Consider the following 15,798-nt stretch of genomic DNA (forward strand, 5'->3'; position numbering starts at 1 on the left):
TGTTGCTGTTTTCATGCTCTCAAACACAAGTCTGCAGTTTGCTCACCCCAAAACCAGTAACATTACATGCAAATTCAAGCTGGGTTAATAGCATCCTTAGAAGCCAGACACGAATACAGAACAGTCATTATATAGATCTTACACTCTTTCGCCTGATTAACTTCTAAGTGCAGCAAAATCTGTACATACTGTATTGCACACAGTACTATCTACCAGATTTTATTCTTCATATTAAATGATTTTTTTAAAACAATCAAAAATCTTAGAAGGTTTGACATCTTAAAATCTGCCTGTGTTATTTCTAGCTGAAAAACCAGCAGCTTACTATATAAAATCCCGGAAGTATACAGGACACATGCAATGCGTGGCAGTTTTGTTGAACCTGTAAATATTCAGTGATAAACTCTAAAACCATACTGAAAAACTGACAGAAGGCAAAACAGACTAACAAGAAAATAAATGAAAAACAAAAACAAAAAACCAACACCCCACAACCACAATGTTTTATTTGGGTCTCAGTTCAAACTGTGATGACAAATGGTGAGGAGAAAAGCTCCGGTTAACCAACAGCATAAAATACTGTGTGGCACAAAGCATCTCTTTCTTGTTTTTCCATTCAAGCACTTCATTCGACATGCACAAGAGTTCTCTGAAACTGTCCATGTTTGTTTCTTGTCTTCTTAAGGACACCACCCATCTACAGATCAGTTACAACATGTTCACCCGCAACACCAGCACTTCATCCAGAAGTACAAGAAGCTTGCCTGAACAGATACTGAGTACTGGGAAGTCCAAGCAGACCTGCTTATGAAAAAACACAGACACACACAAACCAAGTGCCACTCGTGCATTTCTGGGCTGGTTCTTACATAAAGCTCAGTGTTTTTAATGATCAGGTCTGCAGCAAGATTTCTAACATTTGCTTCCTCTGAAAGGATTTTGCCTGCCCTCTCCCCCCACGAAGGGACCACATCTCAGCATAGTACACTAAATACTTGCTGTTAGTTGTTTACCAAAGATACTCAGAATACAAAACACACTTCTTTGGCACCACTTACCAAGTCTTGCACTAGGTGAGATCAAAGGCCCTGCCTTTGGAGTTCAGAAATCAACATCTGCAACTACATCTGAGGCTTAAGGAAAGAAAGCAAGCAGTACCATGAAGTCATCCTTCCCTGAACATACTTGCAGTTTCTCCAAAAACTGACTGTAACCCTCAAGCAGGATCATGCTGAGAACAGGAAACCAAAGAAATGCAGAACTGGGAGACACTGACCATTGAATTCTAACCCGCTGCAGGCATCATTATGCTATTTCTGTTTATAAACTCCACCTTTAAACCATGGAGTTTGCTGCCATTACTCAGAACAGAGCAGGAAGGACAGCTCTGGTGTGTTTTTGGTAGCGTGGGTTGCTAAGGAAAGACTGAAGCACTCTGCTAGACCAAGTTTCTATACTTAGGTATGCTACATCATGTGTTTGAACTACAAAGTGGAACCAATACTCACCCTGCCACCCAACTTAATTAACTGTTAGCTTCATTCTTATGTATCTTTATTTACTGCAGGCATATCCATTGGCTTTGAAATAGAAAAGTGTTTTCGTTATATATTGAGGAGATCTTAAAAGTATGTTTCCAGTCCTGCCTACTGCTCGTCATTCCTCTATTCATCCAAATTGCAGATCTGTTTCAATAGCCTACCTTTCAACTCAAATAACTGCCCCGTGACTGAGCTTAACACCATTTTATAATAAGTACAGCAAGTGTGCTTAAATTAGACCTGAAGGGATACCACTTAAAAAAAAAAACAAACCAACATCCACTGCTGAAAACACGCATGCTTAAGCCACTGAACTGCACAGTAACATCCAGCAAGCTGCAAATCTGCCACAAGATCCATGCTTTCTGTCAGCCTCAGATACCATCAGAAAAACACTGTACAAAGTTCAGAAGCAGTAGGGTTTTCACATGTAAATGCAGCATTTCATTACTCTGGCATTAGAAAAACAGGTAAAATCCTGGTTCCAGTAAAGTAGCTGCTGAACTATAAATTCAACAGGCTCAGGACTTGTGGCAACTTTATATTCCAGCACACTTATAATGCTACACTGATAATAACATGAAAATACCACAAAAACTGTGTTAGGAAGAAACCTTCAGCATGGGCAAAGTGGCCACAGAGTGCAGATATAGCACTTGTACGTATACAACTAAAAACAGCCTGACAGCCCTGCACCAACACTTAGCTTTGACACTGATATTCATGAGATAAAATCTGAAATGAACAGAATTTAATACTTACAAGAACTGCAGTTATACACTGCATAATGAGTAAGTAGGACAAAAAAGTTTTATGTAAGTGACACATTCAACAATAACCAAGGCAACCTGCACCTGCTTTGTCACTAATAGAGAGAAAAAAGGACCTCAGAGGAGATACACATCTTGAAACATAGATAGAAACCTCTGAAGACACTTTTACTAATCACAAAAAAAGTCTCAAACGAATGCAGACTTGTGTCCAAACTTAGGTTAAGTAAACTGTAGTTTCAAACAGAAACCAAATATCTTATGCCTTAAAACAATCTGAGTACCAGTGCTAGAAATTTCTACCAACTGAAGACAACAGCCTGAACTGCCAGAAATCAACCCCTCGTTCCCTAGAATCTAGCATCAGGAAATCTTGCACATGCCAACAACAGAATAACTACGGCACTTACTTGAACTGCTCCAAAGCAGAATCATCCTTTATCTGTAGTTTTCTTGACAGGGGATACATCTGTGCATAAGGAAACTTCTATATGCATTCAAAGTCACTGTTACCACCTCAACTCTCAACAGATTTTACAACAGGTACTGTGACAGTGCTACACTGCTCTTTTTTTTTTTCTTTAATGAGTTCTACAAGAGAATATTTACTACATTAATTAATTAAAATCCAACAGCTGTGCCCAGATTGCTAATTTAAGCGTGTAAAAGTAGCAGTGAAGCTGTGACCTCATTACTTCAGGTTCTTATTGCAAAGAGGAAAAGGGACCTCCTGCAAAAAATGCACCTCACTCCTTTGCACTGACTAAAAGACAGATGGCAGAGAGGCTTATATCCCTAGAATGAGGTGCCCAAGCTCAGCAGCATGAATTCATATTTCCGTTTGCTATAGAAAATGTCATTATTTGTGCAAATTGGCAACAGCTTTTACTGTTGATTGTGTTGGTTTAGACCTGAATCCCAGCCTATTATGATTAATAGATACTTTCTAACTTTGGTCTGCATGCAGATCTTAATCACATGTAATAGCTTTCTTGCAAAACATTACTTGAATTTAGAAGAATGCAGTGACGACAGTTCAAGTGGAATCAGATCTCCTGAGTAAAATGCCACAGTTCTTTTCAGAGATCTGCATAAATAGTAATTAATTTGTAGTTGTATCCTTCCAGCTGAAAAAAGTACTCCAAGGAATTAAATGGAAGGCTTTTCCAAACACAATCAGCCTCTGGCAAAGAAAAAAAAACAAACATTTATTTCCATTATAAAAGGCATACAGTGACACAAATCAAAATGCATCATTCTAATTGCCCAGTACAATTCTGGTCAACACATCTGAAAAATACTCAGGACATCAAATAGTCAATAAACTTCACATTTATCTGCAAATGATTTTTGTTTCAACTACGTTTAAAATTTTCTGTCTTCACAACACAGTCGGTTTGCTTATGGAGAAGTCTTCCATCAAGTGACTTGTAAGCAATACTGGAAAAATTGACACTGTCTTTGAGATAGGTATTGCAGTGTTTCATTATCCATGTTCACTTTTGTCCCTGGGGGCTCAATAGAGTTACTTTCTGTTTAAACAGTGACATCTCAAATCCTTTGTCACTGACTAATCTGAGCCGTCCCAAATCTGTTTGGTTTTATTTTTTTCCATTTCTCTTACTCAGTGGGAGATCACGGCGTAACAGCTTTACTTATACACTGCGTGCACCACAGTACCACAGCTAGGAATGTTATTTCCATGTGCTATGCAATGCAATCAATCACAGCGATAACAAGCAGAGCTGGATTTCATCGCTTTGACTGCTGGAAGAAGAAACAACATGCAAAACCCACAAGATGACTGACAAAAAGAAAAGTCATTTCCCTAAGCTCTGCAAGCCTCAGGCAAGAAAACAAATGACCTTAGCATCTCTCACAGGTTACATCTAATCTTGAGGCTCCTGTGTTACATGGGAAGCACAAATCAGACCTTTACAGTGGAAGAAATTCCAAAGTGACCTGTCAGAGCTTAAAGTCCATTACTTTTAGGAATAATTAAAAACTTTGCTCTGACAAGTGGAACTGTTTCTATTATCTTGTCAAAAGTTGAAGTGAAAATATCCAACAGTTTTTCAGCTGGCACTGTGAGAACACACAAGTGAATTGATGTCATTACAGTCTAGGATAAATGCTTTAAAGCAACTGTAAGAAAAAGCTGTGATCACTTCCATTCCTTCAAGAGTTTCACATAAAGCAGGAACATCTCCACTTCTTCTTCACCTGAAGAAAATACCTGCTAAATATTCATATCATGTCAATATTCATGTCAAATACCAGATTCACTTAAAAGTGAAGATGAAAGACTGGATGCCTCCACCAGCACTAACAAACACTGTCCTCTGGCTTCTTATCACCCATCTCCTGAGTTAATGTTTGAACATCTTTAAAAATTGCCCAACAGGTCCCACGTCCACCAGCTCCAAAAGAATTGCCCACAGTTCCTTCCCAGTTCCGCTCAAACATCCAGAGCAACGCTGTGCAGATTCTCTCTGCAGACTTAACATAGAGAGGTTTACAACCTAGAAGGTGAAGACAAACACCAAAACACCCAATTTCAGCTATATAAACTTGTATTTCCAGTGACAGCTCTGCCAGCAGGGCAGTTACAGTGTACCAGTATCACAGACATCCCTCCCAGCAGTGCCAGAAAAACACAACATTCAGGATACAGGAAGCAGGTACACTAAAAGCAACCTGTGAGTTCTGGAAAACAACACACGAGTCCCAGTCTACTGTTTTAAAATAACCTTTTTGAGGTTCCTCATCTCTCCTACAGTAAAATTAAGGTTTTTGTTCTTATATGAGAACCAAATCAAGTCTGTGGTTCTGAGTGGATCTAATAAACTAGAAAGGAAAAAAAAAAAATTACTGGGGAGCTTTTTAGCACATCAGAGTACCAGAATGAACAGATTGGTAACGTTCTTGTCATTCACAACCATACTCCAGAGCGCTCAGACAGAACACAGGGGACAGAAACTTCATAGACTACAACGGCAACACTATGAAAACACAAAGGAACCGAAGAAACAACTGCTGGCAAAAGATTTATGTTACACAGGTAAGACACAAGATGTTAGTATGTGCAACTTTTACAAAAGTTTTATATGCAAGCAAATCTGGTAAATAACTGATTGCCACAATAAAAGACTTATGTGAACAAAACAGGAATGAGAAAATTGAGGTTACTGAAAAAAGATGGATAACTGGAGCACATTCACATCAACGCAGAGCTCATGCCTACCACACCCTGAAGAGAGGAAAAAAAGCATTCTGAAGTCCAAATACCTTCCTTAAAAGACAAGCGATCATGAGACTACAGTTTAACCTAGCAATCACTGTATTAATCATCTAATTAATCACTATTAAATCTTCTTGTACTACATACAATTCAAATGACAAAAATGCCAATTTCCCCTTTCCCCACCTTACCATTTCCTGGCTGCCTCTTGACATGTAATTGGCAGAGAGCGGGCGGGTGGAAAAGTGTTTTCTTTCTGCTTCAAGTATTTTAGGAGCAGTAATCGGTTGAGGAACAAGGTGTTTAAAATATGTATTTAGTCAGCATCATAAAACTCACTACTAGACTGAGACAACTTCCTAGCACATATCCAAGATAATTCAGCATTCTAATTAACAAGATGAATCAACAGACTGGAGGAGGAGGGAAAGGAAAGGAAACAAAATAAGAACAGACATTTCTTCATTTGAAGTGTCACACATTCACTGCAGTAACGACAGCCTGCTTGGAAACATGCAGACAGATCAAACTTGCTCACTACCAACAAATCTGGAGAGTTTGTTCCATGAGGCTGCAGAAAGCAGCTCAGGGCACAGCTCGTAATTCTCTTCCCAGCAGCAGAATGCCACAAGGGTTCTCGTCAAGAGTTTGCATACAGAATTACAAGCAGATCCACTGCTGTATTTCGAAGCTAACCAAGTTAGCGGCCTGCACAATGTACTGTGTGAGGAAGGGCATCTGAGACAGCATAGAAAGCTCTTTTCAGACCACGTATTACAAAGAAGCAACAACAGTGCTTAAATACAAAGCAAACTAAGAGCTGCCTCAGCTGACAAATTCTACTTGAGGTTTTATCCTTCCCACACTGTTTTCTTTTCAGCAGGATATTACAAACTGACGGCACAGGTTTTAAGAACAGAGGTGTGGACTGCAATACTGCAGGACTAATTCAAATCAAAACCTGGGGACTTACCTTCAGCATGCCTTATGGGTTCTTTTAAAAATTAAATAGGGAAACACTACTTTTTAAAAATTATTTTTAATTTATTTTATACCAATGCACCTGTTTCCTTCCCACCTTCGCATTAAGGCAGAAAGTGAGGGAATACAATAGACAACAGATTGCAAATACATTTAATTTCTTATTTGGTGTTCATCTTCCAAACTTTCCCCAAAGAAACTATTTCAGTTTGGGTAAATCACATGAGCCAGTATCTACCCAAAGAAATGCAAAAAAAAAAACAAACCAAAAAACAAAACTCAATTCAAGCAAACAAATTGCACACCTTTATTCCATCTACACTAAGTACAAATCTCTTCAGTGAAAGTGCTTGCTTTTGAACTGCAATGTAAATCTGACCCTGCTGCTATATGATAAGGACAGCGAAATGACAATGTAATGCTTGTCTGTCACATGACAGTTATTTTCAGCCAAGCAAAACCAGCCCCATATTTCCAGTAATGACTTCCTGAGGCATCATTCCAGACTGCTCCCGCTGAACACCGTTAGCCCCATCTCCAGTGTTCAACTGCTACTGAGAGTTCTGCAGTCACATCAGGGTGTAGCAGACAAAACTCAGTGCAATGACTCATTATCCAACAACGCTTTGCTTTGGAAGGTTATTTATATAACTGGAGTACTGTTGAAAATTGTGTGTTTTAGCAATTTGCTGCACAGAATTTTAATACTAGCTATTTAGCTGACAGCCATCTCAACATTCTACTGCTGTACAACCTCCCAAACAAAACACTTGTTTAAAGATAGCCTCCATCTACTCCTTTCTGATGGTACACTTAACACATAGCCAAACTGCCTTAGTTTCAGCTGGGATGGATTGTTTTCTTCAGTTTGTGGTATGCTTTGGTTCCAGATGAAAACTAATATTGATGTTTATAGCTGCTGCTAAGCAGGGCTGTACATTCCAGTTTCTCAGAGAAGGAGCTGGAAGGAAGGAGAAATGGGAGAGCTGACTTAAACTGGTGAAAGGGACATTCCATACTATAAGAGTTTTGAAGGGGGATGGGAGTTCATCCCACTCTCTTTCACTCACTGGGCATCAGTCAGTAGGTGGCGAGCAACTGCCTGTGCATCGCTTGTGACACGCATTCATCTACATATGCATATATATGTATATTTATATATATATAAAATCATGACTATTATTCTTTTCCTTTTCTCTTAGTAATAGTTTTATCTCAACCCAAGAGTTCTTTGGTGTTTCTTATCAGTTCTCCCTTCCATCCCACTGGGAAGTGAGCAAATAAATGACTGTGATGGTGAGCTACCTGCTGGGTTAAACCACAATACAAATGCTGCTATTTTATGCAGAAAAGGTTTCTTATCATTTGCAAGCTGCAGTTGCAGATTAAAGCTAATTAAATGGTAACTTAAAACAAAACCAACCATAGAATAATTTATGCTGGAAGGAACCTCTGGAGCTCATCTGATCCAACCACCCACTAAAAACAGGGCTGACTCTGAAGTTGGCTCAAAGTATCCATAGTTGGTATATTTGATAATTAAGTATGTTTAAGTGTTATCAAAGAACCTGGACGTGCAACTTGACATTATGAATTTTCCAAGTGCGTATTTTGCCTTCCCACAAAAACATCTCAGCAGTGTAATTTGCCACTTGTTTCTGAAAATCGCCTTCATGCACGCTGTTGCTCCATTTCACTTCCAACCTGACTGTAGACTTCCACATCCTCCTTTTTGTAGGCAGCAGCACTCATGTGGCAGCACAGTAAGCTAACTCCAGGAAACAATCCAGCTGAATGCTCAACCTGGCAAAAGTCTGTGCTTAGTTGGCCAAGTAAATTCTAATGCTGGCACAAGAAAGCAGTGGGAAAATGCAACTGTGTGCAGGACATGCTTTTTGTCAGGAGTGCACTTTTACTTCATTTTGAAACTGCAGAATCATTTGCTTTGATTTAACTGCTGGACTCCCTGACTCTCTCTGGAATAAGCTTATTTGAGCACAGAGAAAAGCAGGACTTGGCTTTCATATAAAACCTAGGGATGCTGTTTATATACATTCTCATGAATAAGGAATTGTTAATGGGAAGAAGCTTGAGAACTCCCACTGTTCTTTTAACAGTATCACAGGAAGTGCATAGATGGAACAGAGCAAAACTGAAAAAAGGCTGCAGCATCTAAGCTGCAAAGAGAATAAGACTTCACAAGTCCAACAAAGACTGGTACATGAAGGTTGGCAGGAACTACATAGGAATAAAAATTAGAATTGAGGATGAGGATGAAACAACTCTGCAAAGAGGCCGAAGAGCACCTTTCCTTCACCCCTGAAACACCTTATCAATGAAATTCAAGAGCAGATTGGACACAGCTCACCTGCACTGAATATGCTAAGGAGAGACAGATCAGGAGAAAATACCTTAAGAAGCTGAAGCAAATGGGATGGATATAGCCAGACCAGGGACTTACTGAACACATCCAAAGTCAGTGCAGGCTTTAGGGCAAGCTGATCTGTTGCAGAGAGTCCTGTTTGTGGTGGGGGGTCGGAACTAGGTGATTTTAAGGTCCCTTTCCACCCAAAGTATGTTATGATCCTACAATCCTGATCATTGAAATTCACCTCTGTAATGGAACATAACAAAGCTGAATTTGGACTCATTCCAGTCCAAATGGGGAAAGAATCAACCACTGCTAACAGTTCAATAATCCACCTCTCTATATCCTTTATTTTCATTAAGAGTTCACAAACACCATACAAAGATAAGGATTTAATTTTTCTTTAAAGAAGGGCAGTATTCTCCCTGAACACGGAAATGCAGCTCTACTTATATTTCAAGTTCTGCTTGCCAAGCTTACATCAAACTCATAAGCTGTCCCCTGCTAGCTCCTGAGCTCCTGGTGGGGTTTTCATTCCCACCTTCCTTAGGAAAGAGCAGTAGCAGGCTAAAAATGTTCACAACAACTATCCACATTACCAGCATTAAATACAATGGAATCTATAAAAGGCAATTCTGGAACAGCAACAGTGATTTCTGTACCTATATGTTGAACCACACCAATCTAATGATCTATGTTAGTTTATAATCATTTACTGCTGCTTTCGGAACCCGACATACAATATAAAGCTTTCAGATAACACAGAGGATATTTAACAACTGCATTCTTTTAAAACTTCATTTCAAAATAGGTTTCAAAAGCAGCTTCCAGAAACCCACATCTCAGCACAGACATACAACCAGCAAGAAATTGCTGCAAAGTTCAAAACAAGTTTTGCCAAAGGTCATTTGAGCAATTAGAAAACTTCTGTGCAATTATTAGCAATGGCTGGGAAAATGGGAGAAAATTAATTTGATTTATATTGCAGCTTAATTCAAAGATGTTTATTTTACTAGAAACAAAACACTACCTGTTCTTTCATTTTAAAATACAGGAACAGGACACTAAAGAATTGCTTTGAATACTCAAAATTTCTGTGGCAGGCTTTCATTATTATAAGCTCATATGTAAACATTTGCATAATAGCCTTTCTATTTACCAACAGGCCCTCATGCAAAGTAAAAGAATGGAATGCCTATCCAACTACATTCTGTGATGTGTCAACAATCTCAAGCAGCAGTAAGCTAAAGCCAGAGGAAACTTGTAGAAGAGGCAGAAAAGGTTGACGGATGCTCTTGGTTCCTCTGCTCCCTTCTGTAAAACTTCAGTCTTCACTGCCAAGATCTTTGTGACTTCTGCCTACTCAAATACGGCTAAAGTCAGCCCCACCCCTGTATTCAAAAACTATTCAGGCACAAAAACAGCACTGGCAGACTTGAATGAAGATAAAATAAAGATACACCTTCCTCAGTTATTCAGACAAACAGCACATTTGAAGAATACATTTGAAGTAGTTCCAAAAGTCGCTAGTAACTCAGATAACATCAACTTGTTATAATGAAAAAACCCAACAATATAAACACACATTTAGAAGGCTTGATGTACCTAAAAACAGTTCAGAAAATCAAACTATTACTTTCAGGTTAACATTTTTCTACAGTATTTGACATCATATTGATAAACATCAGCTCATCACATGGTTTTCTATCCTAAGTACTCCAGAAAAGGATCTTTCTGTATGAATCACACAGTGGTGCTTATCACCACATTACTGCGTGAGAGATTGAAGCACATGACAGAAATCAGCTCAGTACATTTTTAACACAGTACATTTGAAACCTTTATTTGAGAAAGAGGAATGGTCTCCATTCCTAATATCATCATTCACATCTCTTAACCAGCCGGTACTCCCAGAAAGTCACCAGGTTACCTTCTGAAGTACAAGAAGCGATACTGAACCAAATTAAAACTTCTTCCAAAACCAAACAAACACAGAAACACACAAATCACGTGCAATGATGTGATTACGTGATGTGTACACTACGAGGCACTTAGAATAGAAAGCAGTTTTGAAGAAAAATAAAGCATCAGGCAGAAGGACGTGAACTTCATTTGTTAAGTGCTCTCCAGCTATTATTCAATTCTTACACCCTTTCATACTTTCCAGATGCAGGCTGGCAGCCTAGAGTATATGGCCATCTGTGGTACTCACCAACTAAACTGATGAGATCCAGCTTAGCATTAAGTAGCCATACATGGAAGTAATTTTTCTTACAAAGCACTGCTCAGGAAACGCAATCTAACATACCAAACTTAACATTTGGAGAGAGGATGAGAAGGATGTATAGCAATGTCTCACAGCCTCTCTATTTTGGGATGTCTCATAAAAGCTCACTTATAATTCCTGCAGCTACAGCAATAACAGCATTAACTGACAGTATAATTAGAAATTGAGAGAAAGATCTTTTTGTTCGATGGGAATTAATAAACAACATGGCATTGCAGAAATCCATTGGTTTACCAGGCGTACTGAGTACATACTTACATCAGCAGGGAGTCTTTGGAGATTCCTGTCCCAAACTATCAACCTAAGATCCAGTTCACAAATTCGATTCTACAACATCCAGAACTCCTTATGCCAAACACATGTAAGAGCATCACCACCTCTACCCTCTGTACTCTGCAGATGCAACTCAGTACAGGATATGACTCTGCAGTTACAGCTCTAATGCTTCTTCTTTCACAATCATACCGAGTTATCAGTATAAACCAGTTATTACTGAAATCTTCATTGCTCTGACCACATAACTGGAGTATTTGACAAGTTCATGGAAGGGTTTTAGGAAAAAAAGTATATACATATATATTATTCTAACACGAGACTAATTATAAATAACTTCATAGTTCTCTGGGCATGTTCCTAGCATACCTGGCACGTGCACATACAGAAGTAACTAAACTTTGAGCTATTATTTTCTTTCTTCCCCAAAAAAGGGAGCAAACAACCTGCTGTGATATCAGCACTTGGTAGAAAAAGCAACCCTGACATATTGATTGCCACCAATTCATACTGCGTCCAAATCAGAACATGCAAAAAAATGTCACTGTGACTTTCAGGAAATGTAAATAGTCTACAGGATTATTGTGGAAAGGTAAATTTTTATTTTCCCAAATCTATCACCATTACAAAGGAAAAGACCAAGTGATGGAAGGCGACAGGAGCAGTGACTGACCGTGAGGTCCCTCACCAAGGGGCTGTGACATCAGTGAGATGACTAGACAGTCATCTGTCCAGTCAGCCTGGTCTCGTGCCTGGACTGATCTGGAATGTTGAGCCAGGCTTTGAATCAGTGAATGGCTTGGGTTGGAAGGGAGCTTAGGGATCATCAAGTTCCAACTCCTCTGCCACAGCCAGCTCCTAGCTCAAGACCTAGATCATCTCATCTTGCTTGAATGGTGTGGGGCTGCTGGCATCAGTTTCCTGTGTCCATCTCTGCAGCACTGCTTGCATTTCCCTAGCCAAGGGTGATGGAGGTGGCATGACGCTGGATCTACCAGGCTGCGGGCACAGTCAGGATGATGTCAACTACCTGATCCTTATCTCCACCAGCTTTACTATTACTATGTGGCATGGTGGGTGTAGAACAAACCGAGTGGTTCACTATGCGAGGATTAGATAAAGACCATTGGGTATTTGGTGAGATCAGACAACAATTACTTGGAGTGCTTTGTCCCAGAGCCTGCATAACACTCAGATGACAGCCTGCAGGATGAGAAGGGGGCTGCAGAGCCAGTGCTCAGCTGAGCTTCCCACCTGAGGTCTTGGCAGCACTTTTCTGGGAGCACCCAGGTGACCTCAAACCCCTGTTCCAGTGGCTGCAGGAGCTGGAAATGGTCTCCATAACAAATGATGGGAAGTTCTAGCAGGACAGAGCACCATCACATGCTTCCTGTGCATATACAGGCTTGACCAAGTGCAGGCACACCATGGCTCAGGTAGGATGGAAGGTACACATCTTCCTCTCAGTATGCTTATTAGAGAAAATCACCGTATTACTGACAAGGTAGCTGGAGCTCCTGCTCACTCTTGTGGTCCTGGTGGAAGCCACAGAATCATATGCTTATTTCCATGATTAGAAAGCAAGAGAGCATACTTCAATTTGGAGCTTGCATTGAAGTAGACAGATAAACTGGATAACAGCAACCTATCAATAGTAAAGAGATGTCAGACTTTATATATACCTAGCATCTCTTCCTCGAAATACGACTGAAATTAATGAGTCTCCAGGATAACTTTAAAATAAAAGGAAAAAGAACAAATGTTGCCCAAGACAGATCACACAGACAGCAAAAAGACTCACACAGAGCTTAGTGACTATGATAGCAGACATCAAGGGTCACTTTTGATTTGGTTCATCCCTCAGTCCTCAAAACTGCTCTGTCTTCCAGATTGTATATAATCTGGAACCTACATTTATTTGGATGCAAGATACTTCTAGAATACAGCACAGAGTTAGCATAACAAAAAAACAAAACAAAACAAAACAAAACAAAAAAAAAAACCCCACAAACGAGGTCTTTAAAATCTGAGAATAAGATTAAAGAAGTGAAAAAAGAAAAGGTGATTTACATCTGCCAACTGACATATCAGAAAGCCACACTCAGGGGAAGCCCTGCCTATCAATCAGCTGCTCTCTCACTATACGATGATACACAGCTGTTTGCAGCCAGCACTCACTCTCTAAAACATGCTGTGGGCAGAAATCCAAAGTCAAGAAGCCCCTTTCTAAATTCAGCTATGCAGACAAGTCCACAGAAGAATTAATTGCCGTTTTATCAAAAGTAACAAATTATGAAAACAAACAAAAAAAAGCCAACAGCTCTTACATTAGCTCTATGATCTCTAATTTAAGACTTGCATTTCAGCTCCAGGCAGTAAACCCACCTCATTTCTTTTAAAGACAGCCCCCCACTTTACTGCAATATTTCCCCAGAACTCAGGTAAAAGACACAAGAAAACAGAAGCAAAAAGCCTCCCATTTCACACCTATATGCTGTATTTTCTCTGGATGCCCCAAACTTGCATAACTTCCTTACTGGACCTGGGATGGGCCACATCAGGTGTAAGTGTGACCATGTGAAAACAGCAACTGGGACAGTTACTGCAGCCCTGCCTCGTGCGGGGTTATTGCACCCTGCAGACACAGCCGCCAGAGAGGAACAGGGAGCAGCTAGCAGCAACACCGCATGGGAAGAGTTAGCAGGAACCCTCGAGGCTGCTGCTGGCGAGAGCTGCAAGCCCTGCACAGCAGGTTACTATGGCAGAACAGGCCGGGATGAACGCTGCCAGGTAGCTGGCTGTATGCTGTGTTTAAAGAAGCGTTAACGCACCAAAGTAAAAATTACAAAGAAGGGGTATTCAGCTTTGGAGCCGTTTCAGCTAAAAACTAAATTAAAAAAAAAAATGGGAGCTCCAAAGACTTATTAGAAAGCTCCAAACCTCAAAGGAGGGTTTCACTTTCTAAGGAAGCCCTTCACAACCAACCACAGCGCAGCACAAACGAGGCCACCGCGCCCCTCACAGCAAAGCCCTGAAACCACTCGAACCACCACCTCGTCTTTCCGTTACCGTTAAGGGACGCGTCATTTAAAGATGTGGAACAGCTCGGACACTGATTTTGTCACCTCCGATCTCAACTTTCTCAGAAAACACTCCTTCCCCAGTGCGCATCATGGGGAGCTCACAACATCTGCGGGTAACGCGCGGATCCCCGCGGTGAAGATCACCGGGCGGGGGAAGCCCTGCCTGCTATCGGGCCGGGGGGCAGCGCCGGGCTCGGGCTGACGGCGGCGGGGCCGGGACGCCGGGCGGAGGGACGCTCCCGGGCTCGCCCAACATCGCACAGCGCAGGACGTGCCCCCCGGGTACAGCATCCCCGCAGCCAGCCGCTGCCCGCAGAAGGGGCCGAGGCCCCAGGCCGCCCCGCAGCCGCGATGCCCGCCGGGCTCGGAGCCGCCTCGGAAGAGCCGAAGGGTGTCGGCCGCGCGCTCCCTCCCTCGCTCACTCACCCACGCAGGCAGATCGGCGGAGGAGACGCTGAGCCGCACCGCCTCCTCCTCGTCCTCCAGGAAGGCGAGCGCCCGGCCCAGGCGGGAGGTCTTGCCGCCGCGGTGCCGCCGGATCCAGAAGAGCCCACACAGGGCGATGAGCACCCAGCTGAAGCTCAGCCCCAGGTAGCCCAGCACGTACACGGGGAAGATCAGCACGAAGCTCCTGGCGAACTGCGACACCAAGCCGGTCACGTCCACGCTCAGCATCGAAGGCGGCGGCGGCGGCTCCGGCCCCGCGTCTCCCCCGGCCGCCGCTTTCTCCGCCGCGGCGGGAGTCCCCGCTCCGGAGCACTGCTTCTCCGCGGCCCCGCTCATGCTCTACCGCGGCGGCGGCTCCTACGAATGCGGCCGCTCCTCCCGCTGCCGCTCCTCCTCCTCGGGCGCTGGCTGCGAGCGAGCAGGGGGCAGGGCGGCGGCGGCGCCTCGCATCCTGCGCCCGGCCCCGCTCGCCGCGCACCGACACCAACCGCCGCCCGCTTCCGGGTTCGGGGCGGCCCGGCCCCAGACGCCGACCGCCGCCGCGGGCTGCGCGGCCGCCAGAGGGAGCCTCGCCCTCAGCCGCCGCCATTGGCGCCCGGCGCGACGCGGCCGTCCCCTCCCAGCCGCCTCCCGCAGACCCCGCCGCCCGGTTCGGTGCCCGGCCGGGTCTGTGTGACGGAGCTCCTGCTCGAGGGCTCGCCTCGGTGATAGCGCGTACTTCCTCACACCGCAGCCTCTGCCCGCTCGCTGCAGTCACGGACACAGTTTGGGAAGGTTCCATCAGTCATAGCGTTCTGTAGAGAGCTT

At 42.6% G+C, this 15,798-nt stretch overlaps 1 protein-coding gene across 4 annotated transcripts in view; it reads right to left on the minus strand.

Moving 5' to 3' along the window:
* The window catches only part of ESYT2 (extended synaptotagmin 2), a 71,711-nt gene extending 56,217 nt beyond the window's left edge, over nt 1-15,494 (minus strand). For 2 of the 4 annotated variants that reach the window (XM_048951025.1, XM_048951023.1), the window contains exon 1: nt 14,971-15,493. In XM_048951025.1, coding sequence (XP_048806982.1) covers nt 14,971-15,327 — 357 coding nt within the window. In that variant the 5' untranslated portion in view covers nt 15,328-15,493. Of the gene's footprint in view, nt 1-14,970 lie in introns of all 4 variants that reach the window. The other 2 variants (XM_048951024.1, XM_048951026.1) reach the window with 2 other exon arrangements.
* Between the last annotated feature and the right edge of the window lie 304 nt (nt 15,495-15,798).

Source organism: Lagopus muta, chromosome 7 (assembly GCF_023343835.1).
Source record: "Lagopus muta isolate bLagMut1 chromosome 7, bLagMut1 primary, whole genome shotgun sequence".
NCBI lineage: Eukaryota > Metazoa > Chordata > Aves > Galliformes > Phasianidae > Lagopus > Lagopus muta.